At 40.1% G+C, this 15,512-nt stretch overlaps 2 protein-coding genes across 5 annotated transcripts in view; one reads left to right on the top strand and one right to left on the bottom strand.

The window, feature by feature from the left end:
• The first annotated feature begins 4,688 nt into the window (after nucleotides 1–4,688).
• Nucleotides 4,689–12,670, top strand: C1H5orf58 (chromosome 1 C5orf58 homolog). Of its 3 annotated transcripts, XM_058723261.1 has the most exons (4): nucleotides 4,692–4,862; nucleotides 6,294–6,347; nucleotides 7,092–7,185; nucleotides 12,390–12,670. In XM_058723261.1, exons 2-4 carry the CDS (start codon nucleotides 6,318–6,320, stop codon nucleotides 12,539–12,541), a joined length of 276 nt encoding a protein of 91 aa, XP_058579244.1. In that variant the 5' UTR covers nucleotides 4,692–4,862; nucleotides 6,294–6,317; the 3' UTR covers nucleotides 12,542–12,670. The 3 variants fall into 3 exon arrangements, with proteins under 3 accessions (XP_058579253.1, XP_058579244.1, XP_058579261.1); XM_058723270.1 differs by lacking the exon at nucleotides 6,294–6,347 and having other exon boundaries at nucleotides 4,689–4,862; XM_058723278.1 differs by lacking the exon at nucleotides 4,692–4,862 and having other exon boundaries at nucleotides 6,288–6,366.
• Nucleotides 12,671–14,062: 1,392 nt separating this feature from the next.
• LCP2 (lymphocyte cytosolic protein 2) overlaps nucleotides 14,063–15,512 on the bottom strand; it is a 45,768-nt gene continuing 44,318 nt past the window's right edge. For both annotated transcript variants that reach the window (XM_058723240.1, XM_058723248.1), the window contains one exon: nucleotides 14,063–14,800. In XM_058723240.1, the coding sequence (XP_058579223.1) occupies nucleotides 14,678–14,800 (123 nt within the window). In that variant the 3' untranslated portion in view covers nucleotides 14,063–14,677. The remainder of the gene's footprint in view (nucleotides 14,801–15,512) is intronic.

Raw genomic sequence — 15,512 nt, forward strand, 5'->3', positions numbered from 1 at the left:
TGACTCTTAGATAAACAAATGAATTTTTAATATAAGTATGTGCTGCACATACTTAAAAAAGAAATTATTTGTTGTTTACTTAAAATTCAAATTTAACTGGATGTGCTGTATTTTACCTGGCAACTGTATTTGGGTAGCTTCCTATTTCAGAGGAAAATGTTGGTACAGACTGTAATTTCTTTTTTCCTCAGATTTATTGAGATATAATTGACATATGACATTAAGTTTAAGGTGTACAGTGGGATGACTTTATATACAAATCTATTGTGAAATGTTTACCACAATAAGGTTAGTTAATACATTCTTGACTTCACATAATAAGCATTTTATTGTTTTTATGGCGAAAACATTAAAGCACGACTTTCACAGCAACTTTCAAATATATAATAGAGTATTGTTAACAATAGTCACCAGTTTGGATCCTTGGAATTTATTCATCTTATAAGTGAAAATCTGTACCCTTTACCTAACATCTTCACATTTCCCCCACCCCTAAACTCTGGTAACTGCCATTCTACAATCTGTTTCTATGAGTTCCATGCTTTTAGATTCAACATATAAGTCTCTGTCTGACGTATTTCACTCAGCATAACGGCATCAAGGTCCATTCCTGTTTCACAAATGGCAGGATTTCCTTCTTTTACGTAATTTCTTAATTAGAAGTGAGAACAGTCACAGTGAGCCATGTGGGTTTTCGTTAACAACACCTTTCTATAGCTCAGGAGTATTCTGGAGAAAAAGAAAATGATTTTGCCCAGTGAAACATCAGCTGTTTGAAGAAGACAATGCCCAGGAACCCACTTTCTCTGCAGACCACAGTGGTGGAAATCACGTGCCTTCTCACTTTTTTTACATGATTGGCTAGGGGGAGAGCATTGGTGGTTCTGGCACATGGGGATTACCTTGATCTACCAGACACTGGTCATGCTCCACAAGTTATGATCTAAGCACGTGCTTGTCACCTCCTAAATTTGTATGCAAGAAGGTTGCACAAAGCCATATTCAGATGGGAGTTGGCTCTCCTGCAGGAAGCCAGTCCACAGGCACAAAGCCCAGAACTTCTAATTGATGATGAGCACGGAAGTGTTGTGAATGGGAACTCTGAGAGCAAGTGCAAGAAGTGAGATATTTTACTCAATTTGATTTCCTGGAAATGAAAGACTTTAAATCAAGAATTCGCAATAAAACTAACTGAGGCACTCACACCCGACTCCATAAAATGCTTAATCACCTTGTTGTTCTGTAACAGATTTTCTTTTTATGGGAGAATTTACCAGCTTTTTAATCTTCTTTATTTGATCAACATTAGAATCAACAACAGTAACCTGTGTTGAGTTCTAGTAGAGCATTGCAAACTTATTAAGGAAGACAGATTTTTTAGGGCCTCATCTATAATAGTCTCAAGAAGCATCAGATCATGCTTTTAAAGTTTTGTTTTCTCAGGAAAAGAAAAAAATCTATAGTTACTTAAGAAGGAAAAGCACTACAATAAGTAGTCATCATTGCTCTAAGACATATTTATGAAGGAAAATACATTATTACAATCTATCTCCTTCTGAGTCCGCATCTCTTTTTTCCCCTTATACCATGTATTTAAAAAAAAAACACACACACAAAATTGATTCTTTTTCTTCTTTTTCTTTAAAGGCTTAATGATGATCTTTTCCAAATTACAGCATTTGAATCTACTCATAAGAAGTCATCAGCATTCAAGATGGGTGGGAGTTCTTTGGATTCCATCAGAACTCCTGTGAGCAGAGTCCTAAACCACAGGTATCTGAGCTGAGGCAGGTACTTCAAACAAATGTTTGAAGTAACAAGTGAAAACATCCTGTGAATGGAGTCAGTGTGTTTGAGACGGTGGAGCCCCACAGGCACCACATCCTACCAAGCCCCGCCCCCATCATCTCTGGCTGCTCAGGATTCTCGGTCTTAATGCTATCTCAACCCACCTATGCTTTTCACCCTGCTTCTCTTAAACATTTTATTTCCTCCTGCTATAACCTCTGTGGAGTTTCCAAACACACATCTGGATGCACGTCTGAGGTCCAGTTTTTAGTAGTCTGCAGAAATGTAAGGGGGAGGGAAAAAAGAGACACATCCAGTAAGATTTTTATTAAGCTGGTCTTACTCTGAAATTACTATTAGCTTCCTTCTTTCTTCCTTTCTCTTTTGATGTTAAATTAAATTATCTCTGCTTTTACAAAAACAGTGATGGCAGTTATTTTTGTTTTGTTAATGTCCTTAATTTGAAAAATAAATGTAGCTCAACTTATGTTGGTTACTTTTATGCTTGTATGTGCATTAGTACATTCGTGTTTAAGTTCAATGATCTGTGAAGCCCGGACGTTATGGAGCCATGATGTACTTGTTTCAACAGATGGTATCCTGGACTGGGAGACCACTTGGTGCAGAGAAAAGAACAGAAGACTCTGGAGTTGCACATACAGAATGTGAATCTGGTCTTGTGCCCCTGAGGAGGCACTAGACTCTGATCTTAAGCTTTGTTTTCCACACAGCTGGGGTGATAATAGCTACCTCAGAGCGTTGTTAGAAGATGAAAGCTTCTAACATAATTCTTTAATTTTTTTTATTTATTTATTTTGAAAGAGAGAGAGGAAGCGGGGGAGGGGCAGAGAGATGGGGGGTGGTGGAGGGGGAGAGAGAGAGAGAGAGAGAGAGAGAGAGAGAGAGAGAGAGAATCCCAAGCAGGCTCTAGGCTGTCAGCACAGAGCCTGATGTGGGGCTCGAACTCACAAACTGTGAGATCATGACCCTAGCTGAAGCCAAGAGTTGGACGCTTAACTGACTGAACCACCCAGGTTCCCCTCTAACATAATTCTTTTCTTTTTTTGAAATTATTTTAGTGTTTATTTATTTTCGAGAGAGAGAGACAGAGTGTGAGCAGGGGAGGGGCAAAGAGAGAGGGAGACACAGAATCCGAAGCAGGCTCCAGGCTCTGAACTATTAGCACAGAGCCCGGCACAGGGCTTGAACTCATGAACTGCGAGATCATGACCTGAGCCAAAGTCAGAAACTTAACCAACTGAGCCACCCAGGTGCCCCGCCTCTAACATAATTCTTAATACACAGTGAGTGCTAAATGAATGTTTGTTAGCTGACCTTCTGTGCCTCTTTTTCCCCCCTTACTCAGCACTTGAAGAATTAGGTAACAAATGCTCAGCGCATATATCAGAAATAAGAAAATGCAGGACTGACACCAGCAAGTGTCCACAGTTAAAATTAGTGAGGGAAGCCTTGGCAGAGACTGGTATGAAACTGCAGATTTGGGTAGGATTAATTCGGGAAGACTCCTTCCAGGATTGGGGTGAGTTTTGAAAGGCACCCATAGCATGTTGAGAATGAAGGTGTCCTAGAAAGGGACAGCACCTAATTCTAGGTTGCGCAAAGGGTGGGACATATCTTACGAGGGATGAGAGATGGTTTTATATGACACACAGGCATTAAACAACACATAATCACGAGTGAGAGTTATTCCCTGTGCAACTCTTTCAATCCTACTCACATCAAAAAGAAATCCTCAGTTTGTGCTAGACTATGTTTAACACTTCTGTAACACATAATAACCCATCTTCACAAAGAAGATCCAGCTGCAGGAACACAGCCATCAGGAGGCAAGAATGTCTTGATGGTTACAGATATTGTCTTATTTCCACAGTCTTTATTTTGCCTATCACCTTCTGTTTACATTGATGATATAAAAAAATTTTAAGTAGATTTAAATTTTAAAGGAAAATAAATTTAAAATACTAAGGCAATAAAACAGGTAGTACATAGTTTAGAGCAAATAGTCATAACAGTGGCCTTACAGTGAGTGAAATTTAGGAAACACTGATCTAGCCCATCCTTCTCATAAGGAAACAGACAAGGAAACTGAAGTTGGGAGGAAGGCAGGTACTCATTTCCGAGATTACATCGGTAGTTCTCCTTAGGACTGATGTTGGTTCTGCATGTCCCTCCTCATCTAACTCTGCATCACACAGCAAATGCTAGTGTTAAACTGAAAGTAACTGAGTATAAAATACACAGCAGACTATGTGCTGTGGGTTGTCAGGAAAACACTGGTTCAAGAGGCTGCTGGGTATTTTAGGGGAGGCTTAGAGAAGGCAAAGACTTGTTTAGAAAGTCTAAGCCCATTCCCCATTCCCGAGGGCACTAAGAAATGTCTTTGAGCCAGCCCCAGAGATGGTAGTCCCAGAGAGTCCTCTGTAGTGCCAGAGAATCTAGCAAAGATGGCTTGAATCCCAGCTTGTCCACCGGCAAGTATTCCACTCTACTGTACTCTTCACTCACCTGTAAGGTTTTATAAGAATGGTAATAGCGAACATTTATTGGGCACATCATCTGTCAAGTCCCTTTGATGCATTATCTCACTTAACCCTCAAAAGAAAACTAGAAGGTAGTTATTATGCCCTCCACATGATAGATGAGGACATTTGGACTCTAAATGATTAAAGAGCTTACCAGCACCTCTCTAGCTAAACGTAATGCTGGAGTCAGATTCAAACCTGAGCAGTTTCAGTCCAGAGTCTGGCCTTAATCACACTCTTTTACTGTTAAAACTGAATGCAGACTAAGGGCTGGGACTCACCTAGCACAGTGCCTGGCACACAGGAAGTAACACGTCAACGCCTTTCCCTCTCTCCCTCTCAGCCCACAGGTCACTGCTAGTCACTTCCCGTCTCGCATCCAGAACTTTCTCCTACAGTGCCTTGCCTGGGACTACAACTCCCAGGATGCACCAGGTGGAGAAGCTGGCCAATCAGGAAGCACATTCCCCGCCATTACTTTCGGCCCCGCCCCACCTGCAGTCAGAGGTTTTGTGAGAGTTGGCTGGCCAGGTGGGTCTAGACAGGGTTGGTTTGTGGACAAAACGAGGTTACTGGGTCTGAAAAAAATCCTAATCAGGTTTGGGGAGGGGGCAGGCGGAGGCTGTTGAAATTTCCAGGCTGCTTCAGACTCCGTCGGCAGCGTCCGAGTGGGCAGGCCCTAAGGGCCTGAGGCTCCTCACTGCCATGGGTTGGATCTAGAAGAAACTGATGGTTGGGTGGATCCAGGCAGTGCGGGTGGTCGTCCCAAGGCCAGGGTCACGCCGGGCGCATTGTACATGCTACTGGTCTGGTTTGGGAGCAGAGGGGTTGTGGAAGCTTCGAGGGGGCTATCTTCAGTCACCAAGTGCCGGCTGGGCAGGCCAGCGGCACCCGGGGACTCCTCGCGGGTGGAGGTTGGGCTGAGGAGGAGGGGGTGGCCTTTAGAACAAACGCTCTAGGGATGATAATCCCTCCTCAGGTTGAGGGCCAGAACGAACTGTGCCTCCAGGCCTCCTGGTTGAAGGTTAGCGCCTTAGTTGCGTTAGTGTCTACAGTATCTTGGCCTCTTAGTCCACCATTTCCTCTGTCCCTAGAGCCTGCTCACCACTTGTCACTCCTGGGGAATGCCCTTTGACCGGCCTCTCCTTTTTCTGACCAATGGCCTAACCCAGCTCTCCAGTCCAGTGGGGTCCAGCCCCAGCTCTGCCCCTGACCCCACCCATCCAGGGGCACTCAAGGACGGTGGGAAACCCGACCGTGCTGGGGGGGCGGGGGGCGGTCAACTTTCTCGGGCATATCTCTATCCACTTAGTTTCTACATGTCTCTTGGTTTTTTAATTTTAATTTTTTTTTTTTTTTTTTACAAACATTCTAAATTAAAAAAATTTGTTTAAATGTTTGTTTATTTTTGAGAGAGCAACAGACAGGGGAGAGGCAGAGAGAGAGAGAGGGAAACAGAATCCAAAGCAGGCTCCAGGCTCTGAGCTGACAGCACAGAGCCCAATGCAGGCTCTAACTCACTGAGGGTGGGATCATGACTTCAGCCGAGGTCGGATGCTTAACCAACTGAGCCACCCAGGCACCCCTATTCTTCATGTTTAAAGTTATTTCATCCTTTCCTTCCCCTTCCCTTCCCTATCTCTCCCTTCCCTTGCTTTCTTTCCCCTTCGTTTCCCTTCCTTTCTTTCCCTTTTCCCTCCTTTCCCTTCCTTCCCTTCATTTCCTTCCCCTTCCCTTCCCCTCCTCTACCCCTTCCTCTTCCCTTCTTTTCCCTCCCTTCCCTCCCTGTCCCCCTCCCCTTCCCGTCATCTTTCTTTTTCCCTCAAACATAAATCTTTTGATTTGCTATACCCAACCAAGTAAGACAACTACCATTCCCTTTTTGGCTTGTAGGGTCTTGTAGGTGGGTGCAAAGTATATTTTATTCGTTGTTTGGAAAACAAAATTTTTATTTCTTTGTAGTGGCTCTGAAGTGAGTGATACAGGATGAATTTCTGGACTCAGGAGAAAGCAGAGGCAAGAAATTGACTTAAAGGTTAGTTTATTTTCATTATCTTGGACAAGCAGCCTGACCCATAATTACTCGCCTTTTACATTGCTGGAGTTGTGTGTGCTAATTGTGGGTTATCATTTCAAGTCTTTTTGAGACATTTCAGTGGCTAACATTAGTTTTTAGTAAACCTGTTTATGTGTTTGTATCTGATGCAATTGGTTAAAAATATGTACTATACATCATTATAACCTGTTGATTTACACATTTCAATTAACCAGGATTTTTTAAAAAAGTGTATTGCCCTGTGTCCCAAAATTAAAAGTGGCCATTTTACCATCTTGTTAGTTTATGAATTATAATTGAATCTTACTTTGAGTTTTACTGTGGACTTTATCCTTCAAAAATAAGTTAGAAAAATACACTGTCTTACATAAACAAAATTAAAGAAGGTTTTATATGACTACTTAATTCTAAGATAGTTTATAAGTGCTGAGGCTTTCTGAACAGGGGACATCTGCATTTCGGTTGTAAGGGTCCCATCATGTTATCTGGTTCCATTAAAGAAGAAACCTTATCCTATGAATCTTTGGAAAGTATAAACAAGTTGATGCATTACTATGTTAGAATTCTCACCATTATATTTGTTCACAATGCTTTCAGTTCTGAAATAACAGATTTTCCTTTTAGAAATACTTGAAAATTTGAGTGTTTTCAAAGTGCACATAAATGCCTCTGATTTATTCATCTTGCTTCTCTTTTAAAATCAGATGTTTAAGAATAATGTTACTGACCATAAGCTAAACATGGAAGCCATAATTAAAAACATTAACATGATTTCTTTGGAGTTGAAGAAGATGCAAGGTAAGTGTGAAACCACCAAATTAAAATGTTTGCATGCCATAGTTATAAAACCAACAGTAGAGCCAAATTGTGCTCCTACAGGGATATAACTGAATTTTGCCTACTAATTAGGATTTCTATAATTTTCAGAAATGCTTACATTGTAATATGAACTAGATCTCTAAAGAAAAATTGTGTTTGAGAATTTTCCTGGGAGTTAGCCGACTTGAATTCCCATCCTTGACACTAACAAGCTTATGCTCTTGTCTAACCTTCTAAATTTACTTCTCTTCCTTCTCTTCAGTAAACTATTGCACGATGGTGTCACATTCTGCAACATTCATTGCCTCCATCCACTAATCCTTTTAAGCCCCTAAGGTTCCTTCCAAATTAAAAATTATGAGTTTGTTTCATTCTGTGAGTTAAGGGTACTTCATTTTACACTTGATCTTAGCCAAAAGGCCGAGAAGCGATTAAGGGTACTTCATTTTAAACAAATTCATAGAGTAGGATTAGACCTTACAGTTCATGATGTTTAGTCATTCACCTCACAGACATTCTCTTATTTTACCCCAGACATGTAGAATTTCCATGATTGAGTATTTTTAGGGACAGTCTATCCCTGACCAAATATTTCCTGTGTTGGAGAACCCCCTATCTCACCAGTTCAGTCTCTTCCTGCTTAGACAGTTCTTCCTTATGGACTAGCTGAAATCTATTCCCCTCTTCCTTCTCCTGGAAGGGGACCTTCCCCTGGTCCTATTTCTAAATGGGAAACTTCAGTAAATATTTAGTTATTCTTCTTATGATAGCTCTTGGATATTTGAAGATAGCTTCTCTGTAACTGACAGTTACAAGGAATTCAGCTACAAACAACAAAACACTTTAATGTGGCTTATACAGTAAGGAAATAAAAGGATCCAAGGTAGGGTAGCCCCAGAATTAATTCAGAATTTAAAAAAAAATTTTTTTTTTAATGTTTACTTATTTTTGAGACAGAGAGAGACAGAGCATGAACGGGGGAGGGTCAGAGAGAGAGGGAGACACAGAATCTGAAACAGGCTCCAGGCTCTAAGCCATCAGCACAGAGCCCGACACGGGGCTCAAACTCACAGACCGTGAGATCATGACCTGAGCCAAAGTCAGACGCTTAACCGACTGAGCCACCCAGGCGCCCCAATGTTTATTTATTTTTGAGACAGAGAGAGACAGAGCATGAATGGGGGGAGGGTCAGAGAGAGAGGGAGACACAGAATTGGAAGCAGGCTCCAGGCTCTGAGCTGTCAGCACAGAGCCCGATGCGGGGCTCGAACTCGTGAACCACGAGATCATGACCTGAGCCGAAGTCAGACGCTTAACCAACTGAGCCACCCAGGCACCCTTCAGATCACTCTTTGGTTGTCTTTGCTTCATTCATCATCTCTCGAAACCAATCTCAATGATACAGCAAGAATTTTCTTTCTAAAATGTGACTCATTAGCTCACTCTTGCCCCACAATAAAGTCCAGACCTCCTAGAATGGACTATAAGACCTCTTGAGATCAGGCCCCTGCCTACCTTTACAGTATCTTATCATTCTTTTATCCCAGCACACTGTGCTATGGCCATACTGAACTATTTGCACATCTACATAGTTCCTCTTTTTTCGTGTCTGTATCTTAACAGATGCATCTTCTGAAATGCCCACTGCTCTACTCCCTCCTTCACCCCACCAGGTTAACTGCTACTTATTAGTCAAGGTTACTTACATTGGAAAAACTTTTTTAAGCAAGCGTGTTATCTCTTATCTTTTCATATTACCTGTCACACTGTGTTATAATTGCATGTTTACTTACTTTTCCTGTCCCTGCTCAACAGTAAGCTCCTTAAGGGTATTCCTGGCAATTAACACAGTGCCTTGATATAATAAGTTCTTGGAAATGTTTATTAAATGAATAATCGTTTTCTGGATGCTTGCCCCCATTTAAAACAGAGAAGCTTTAGGGGCACCTAAGTGGCTCGGTGGGTTGATTATTAGACTTCGGCTCAGGTCATGATCTCACAGCTCGTGAGTTTGAGCCCCGCGTTGGGCTCTGTGCTGACAGCTCGGAGCCTGGAGCCTGTTTCAGACTCTCTGTCTCCCTCTCTCTCTGCCCCTCCCCCACTAGTGCCATGTCTCTCTCTGTCCCTCAAAAATAAACATTAAAAAAATGTTTTAAACAAAATCTTTAGATTTCTCTCCAACTTGATTATCTAACTGTTCTACTTTGGGGATTATTCTTTTGTGAAGTAAAATAGAACTAGTAAATATGATGGTTGTGTTCCTGAGAAGCTGTGGGGTAGGTCAGGCAGTTAGGATATGGGGACTTGCAGAGCTAAAGTACTTCTGGGCGGACTTCTGGTAAACGTGGAAGATTAAATGAACAACATTCCTTTCAGCCACACTTCCTTCTCTAAATAATAATGTCAGTAGCTGACACATAACATTTATTATAATCCAGATACTTTTCCAAGAGCCCTGTATAAACAGATTCAATTGTCGTTACAACCTTGTGAGGTAGGAATTCTACCATTGGCATTTATGGCTACAGAAACAGGTAGAGAAGTTAACTAACTTTCCCAAGGTCACACAACTAGTCACTAGTACACTTGACATTTAAATTTAAAGTGATTTTAAAGAGACAAAAATCAACAAGGAAAAGAGCTCTCAAAAAAAGTTAATAGTGAAATAGAAAGCAAGTTGAGGTAAACAGAAAAGTCTGAACGCAAATGTCCAAAAATTTGAACTGTGAGCTGGGTAAAGCCAACGAACGACCCCAAAGACTCAATACATGGTGGCACCAGAATCCTCTGGAAGTAGGGGTAGAGGTGGAGCTAAGGACAGGAAGGCTGGTTAAATGTTTAAGAAGTTTTAGACCCCTAAGTTCTCTTCCCTTCTCTGCATAACTAGGCAACTGTTCCTTCTCTAGGACAGAAAACTTGAGGCTTATTCCCTAAGAGGCTCTGTGGCCTGGAGCCACTAGCCACAAGTTGAAGGAAAGAGTATTATACTGGAAACAAGGGTATTAGGACAAAGTTTACATATTGAATTATAAGACCCTCTAGCTTTCTTTTCCCACTTGGCTACAAAACCTTGGCAGCCAGATTTATGCCTTCAAGCAGATTTTTCTTTCAGGAATTTGACCAGTCTAAGAGAAAAACAAACAAACAAACAAACAAACAGAAAAAACAACTAAAGGTACTGATAGCAGAAGTTCCCCCCAACAAAATACCCAGCCAGCTCACCTCCCAGTAGAGCCTACCATAGGCACAGAGTTTCCAGTAGTCTTTAGTACCATAGTCTTAAGTATGAGCAGATAGCTCTGATGGAATAGATACTTAATGGAAGCATCTAATATGAAAAGCAGAGACAAAGTCAGTACCTAGATTCAGTCAATGAGGAAGACACAGAAATCATGAAATGAGATGAAAACTCCCAAGAAACTGTCAATAGCTAAAGGGAAGTAAGAAAAGATGCTATGTCCATGAAACAGGAACATGATCCTAGGAAAAATAGTTTAGAGAAGGGAATTCTTGGAAATTAAAAGTGTGACAGTAGAAATAAATTCTGTAGAAGGGCTTAAAGATAAAATGAAGACAATCCCCTAGAGTGTAGAGCAAAACAATTAGAGATGGAAAGTTATAGGGAGAAAAAATGATAAGATCAGTCAAGGAAGTTCAACATTCAGTAGATAGCAGTGTTAGAAAGGAAGAACACAGACAGTGCATGGGGAGGAATTCATTAAAGAAATAATCTGAGAAAAATGTAAAAAGCTGAAGGAGAGGAGTTTCTATAATGAAAGAGCCCAACACAGTGGTTGAAAGTAGACCCCCAAGGTACAATACTATGAAATTTTGTTCTGGAAAAACAGATCCTTGAAGTTTCTAAAGAGAAACAATGATTAAGAACTAAAATCATGAAAATTCTCACAGCAACACTGGAAGCTAGAAGAAAATGTGGCAAGGCCTTTGAAAATCTGAAGAAACATGATTTCCAATCTAGATTTCCATAGTCACTATTAAGCATTGGTGTAGAGAAAGAAATTTTCACACATAAGTTTACCGCCTTCAGGAAGTTACTGAGGTCCTATTCCATCCAACAAGGTAGCAGACCAAAAAGAGAAAGAAACGAAATTCTGGAAAAAGGATACTCCACACGTGGGAGGGGTGAAAAGAATCTCTGGGATAGTGGTGAACGGAGTTGAGCAGTCCAAGAGAACAGTCAGTCCAGACCAGAGTGGATCAGAAGGCTCTAGGAGAAGATAGACTTTTCAACAGTTGGACAGCTAAGGCATCTGACTATACCAAAAGGAGATCTGCACAAATATATTTGGAATATATTTATGATAATTAAGTAATGAAAAAAAATTAACCGTGATTGGGTGGTACCATGCAAGAAGGGAAATGTACTGCAAAGTTCAGCTGTGAAGCATATTTATATAATCAAAAATTTTTAACCTTTAAATATTGAGCTAGCAAAAATTGTATTCTTAAGTACTCTCTAGGGGAGTGGGGGTGAGTGAAAAGAGCTGTATCTTAATCTTCTGTAGTCAGAAGCAGATAGATAATACCTACAATTGAAAAAATAAAATATACATGTCATTTAGAGATACAGAGGCAAATACCAACCTGCCCTCAAACAAAGCCAGAAGACACTAAATACAGACATATACAACAACAAAGCAAGAAAAGCAATATAAGCAGGAAGAAAAGTTAAAAGTAGTTGCCTCTTGGAGATACAAACTATTTTTTGTAACATGCCTTATAGATCTATTTGATTCTGTATACATATATAACATAAAAATAGTAAGTTTAAAAAAAAGCATAAATCAAATGTGTATAACTCAAGTTGCAGTTTAGTAAGATAGTGTACAAGTTGAACTAAAGAGCCTGCTAGCTAATTTTTATGTCATGCTTATTTTATAGTACATAAATTTGACTTTGTCATAATGGGGCATAGTTAATTGTGGTCCGATCAATAATCACTTAGGAGAAAACTTAAGAATGAGAAATAGCTACTATAAGTAATAATAGGGGTCCCTGGCGGGCTCAGTCAATAGACCATGCAACTCTTGATCTTGGGGTTGTGGGTCTGAGCCCCATGTTAGGCGTAGAGATTACTTAAAATCTTTAAAAAGAAAGTCATAATAGTTGTCTCTGATGTATGTGCTCCAAGATAGTATCTTCTATTATTTTGTTTTACACAGAGCTCTCCCAGTTGCTGCTTTGTGACCTTACTTTACATTTTAATCATCCTCTGAAGACAGATGACTTAGAGGAAACAGAAGGAAAACCGCCCCTCTTTGATGAATCTAAAATATCAGATGTGTCCTTTGCTTCTAACAGCTTTTCTGTCTGATTTCTTTTTGTTTGTTGTGAATTTATAACTGTATTTATTGTGGACTTAACACATATTTGGGAGAATTAAGTTTACTAATATATTTAATATGATAAAAAACAAAATAAAAATATGAATTGTAAATAATCACTTAATATTCTTGAAGGCTGTTTTATTGTTTTAATGCTTCAAGGAATGGCTATTTCACTAGTGACAAGAATATAACATAGGAAATTGGCCATGGGGCATTTCTTATCCTTTATTTTATGCTTGAATTTGGCTCATTTTGAAAGAGAGTTAACCAAAATTGTAAGCAGATGGAAATAGAGTTTGTATTAATCAGATCTCTCCTGGTGACAAATGCCAAAAACAACTCAGGCTAACTGAAGCATTTATTGGGTCATGTGGTTTGGAAGTCCACATGGTTGAAATAGATTTCAGGGACTCTACTAATTTACCGCGTGTCTGTAGCCTGGTTCTAGTTCTATGCATTGACCTCATCCTCTTCTGTTATAGGCTGGTCTACATATGGCAGGGAGAAGAGGGTAGAGGCATGGCAGCCGACATGATTCACTACCAAATCGTTGCTTTGAAGTCTACTACCTCCTTCATTGTAGAGATTTTCAAGCATAAAGGATAGCATACCATAAAGCATGACACAGGGTCAGCTCCCAGTGTCTGCTATCCTCACCACCCAGCTCCTTGTTTAACATAGAATAGGCACTAAATAAATGCTTGTTGAAATCCTCTTGAGTAAACTTGTAAATGAATGCAGATTTTTCAGCTTTAGAACTCCCAAGCTGCAGATCCTAAACTGAGAACTCCCAGTTTGTAAGGATGAAACTTGATGAAGAAACATTATCATCATCATACTTATCTTAGCAAACCATCAGTTTTACCCACGTGACTTCCAAGCCCCCTTATGTTCTATTAATTAGCTTCTGAAAATGAACATGCAGGATACCTTTTGCCACTTGAAAACTTGTAGATGAAGCAGAGAAGGCGAGAATTTTTGTTGTTAATAAAAGTTATGGAATAATAATCAAGGCCCCAAAGGGGAAAACTTGAAGAACAACCGAGTGCCTGGTTTTTGTTGTGCTAAACACCTACTACTGTGTGTTAAGTGAGATATGTAAGCTGAAGCCAAGAGCTGAATTGCTTCAAAGGATTTATAAAGCCTTTTTAGGAAGGATGATGAGAAGGGCTTTATGGTAGAGTTGTCAGGGGATAAAAGAGATAGAAGAAAGGCCTCTAATAGGAAAGTCTGATCACATTTTTCTGTGTATATGCATTGCTCTTTCATCTTTGCAGTAAGACTTTGGTAAAATCCGCATCACTTGAAAATGCTTTTGGAGTTGTGGGAGGTGCAGGGGTGGTGGGGTGTGTCGGTATATGATGAACTTACATCAGATCTATTTGACACCCAAGCCTCATCTCTAAATGTAAAATGATTTCTTCTGGTATTTGTAGCTTAAGTTTTCTTTAAAACTAAAATGCAAGAGCAGGGCCTAAACAGAGTTAATAGTTTTAGGGACACAGAAGTAAAGCAAAAGGTAAATTCATTTTAATCCTAGGAAGTTATCCTATCATACATTTACCTTTTCATAAAAAAGTACACAAAAATCCCCCCAGCAAAATACACCAAATAAGAAAGAATGAAATAGTTTGAAGCCTCTTAAATTATTGCTGCCGAGAAAGTGAATGTTAGAAATTTTCAAATTATATATATAAAACCCATGATTGCCTCCGACTAACAAAGGTTTGGCTATAAAAAAAATCAGTTTTATGTGATACCAAAAACTATTTGTTGCAGTGTTTTTAAACTTGCTCCAAATTATTTCTGTCACCGTGTAAACTACTGTACTTCGAAACGGGTATTCCAAAATACACATGCTTTAAATGAGTTATTACAGGCCCCTACTAGACTTCAAGTGTGAACATCATGCACTTCACAAACATTGAAGAAGAATAAATAAATTAGGAGATATTTGACAGTCTTCATTTCAAACACTTTTTTATGCGAAAGGTCAAAACGCTGTGTTCACGTTGAGGGGTTCGATCCAGCCCTAAGTGTTGGTCCCTTCAGCAAGGTTGACTGATCTTCCCCTGATGGCAGCATAGCCAGGAGGAAGCTTCCTTGTCGGCTTGGCTAACTTGCTAGGGATAACCTGCAGAATGCGTTAACGTGCACTGGTATCTGGAGCCTCGGTTTTTCCCGTCAATGAGCAGAAGTGGCATTTTCCTGAAGTAGTCGATGATATCTGACACAGACAAAAAGTCCTAAAAATTCAAATAAGGAGATAAGTCAACGTTGGAATGAGTAGAGAAGCCAAGCATTTGAATTTCACTCTCAGTTTGTTTTTTTTTTTTATCTGCATAAGATCCTACCTCTTCAGTTATGAGGATGGCGAGGAAAAATATGTAAAATTTGGCAAATATTTTCATGATTTCTCTACAGAACTTTGAAAAAATAATTTTTCAACATCCAACAAATTATGGATAAAAGACAATGTAAATATTTGTGTGCATGTATATATGTATTTTAACTTCATGGGGGTCATAAATATATAGGAGGTCTAACTGTGATACCTTTGCCTTAGAATTGCTCTGTTTGTGTTTTTGATTTTGGTTTCTGTATCCCTACTTCACTCTCAATCACTAATCCCACTATAGTGGGAGGAGCTATAAGGAATCAGGAGGGCAGATAGTGTCCGGGTGTCTGGAGGTGATAACCTGTAGCATTGCACAATGGTTCCTACATGATCTCTCTGCTGTGCCTTCACTGTCATCTCTATACTCCCCAGTCTTCACACCCATTGCCTTTATCACGTTATCCCTGATGGCCAGGCTGGAATACAACCCATCGAGCCTCCTAGACATGGGTCAGAATCACATCGGGTCCCCAGACAGGATTATGCGCTTCCTCCAAGACCACTCTGCTGGATGCCGCCTTCCAGGGCTGCGGCCTGTGGTGAGCACTTCTGTTTTTCCA

The sequence above is a fragment of the Neofelis nebulosa genome, chromosome 1, assembly GCF_028018385.1.
Source record: "Neofelis nebulosa isolate mNeoNeb1 chromosome 1, mNeoNeb1.pri, whole genome shotgun sequence".
In the NCBI taxonomy this organism is placed as follows: domain Eukaryota; kingdom Metazoa; phylum Chordata; class Mammalia; order Carnivora; family Felidae; genus Neofelis; species Neofelis nebulosa.

Bases quoted from the DNA above. Each gene is read 5' to 3' on its own strand.
- C1H5orf58 (XM_058723261.1), top strand. From the start codon at position 6,318: ATGAATTTCTGGACTCAGGAGAAAGCAGAG. The intron at 6,348-7,091 runs GCAAGAAATTGA...TTTTAAAATCAG, and splicing joins GGACTCAGGAGAAAGCAGAG to ATGTTTAAGAATAATGTTAC. The intron at 7,186-12,389 runs GTAAGTGTGAAA...TGTTTTACACAG, and splicing joins GGAGTTGAAGAAGATGCAAG to AGCTCTCCCAGTTGCTGCTT.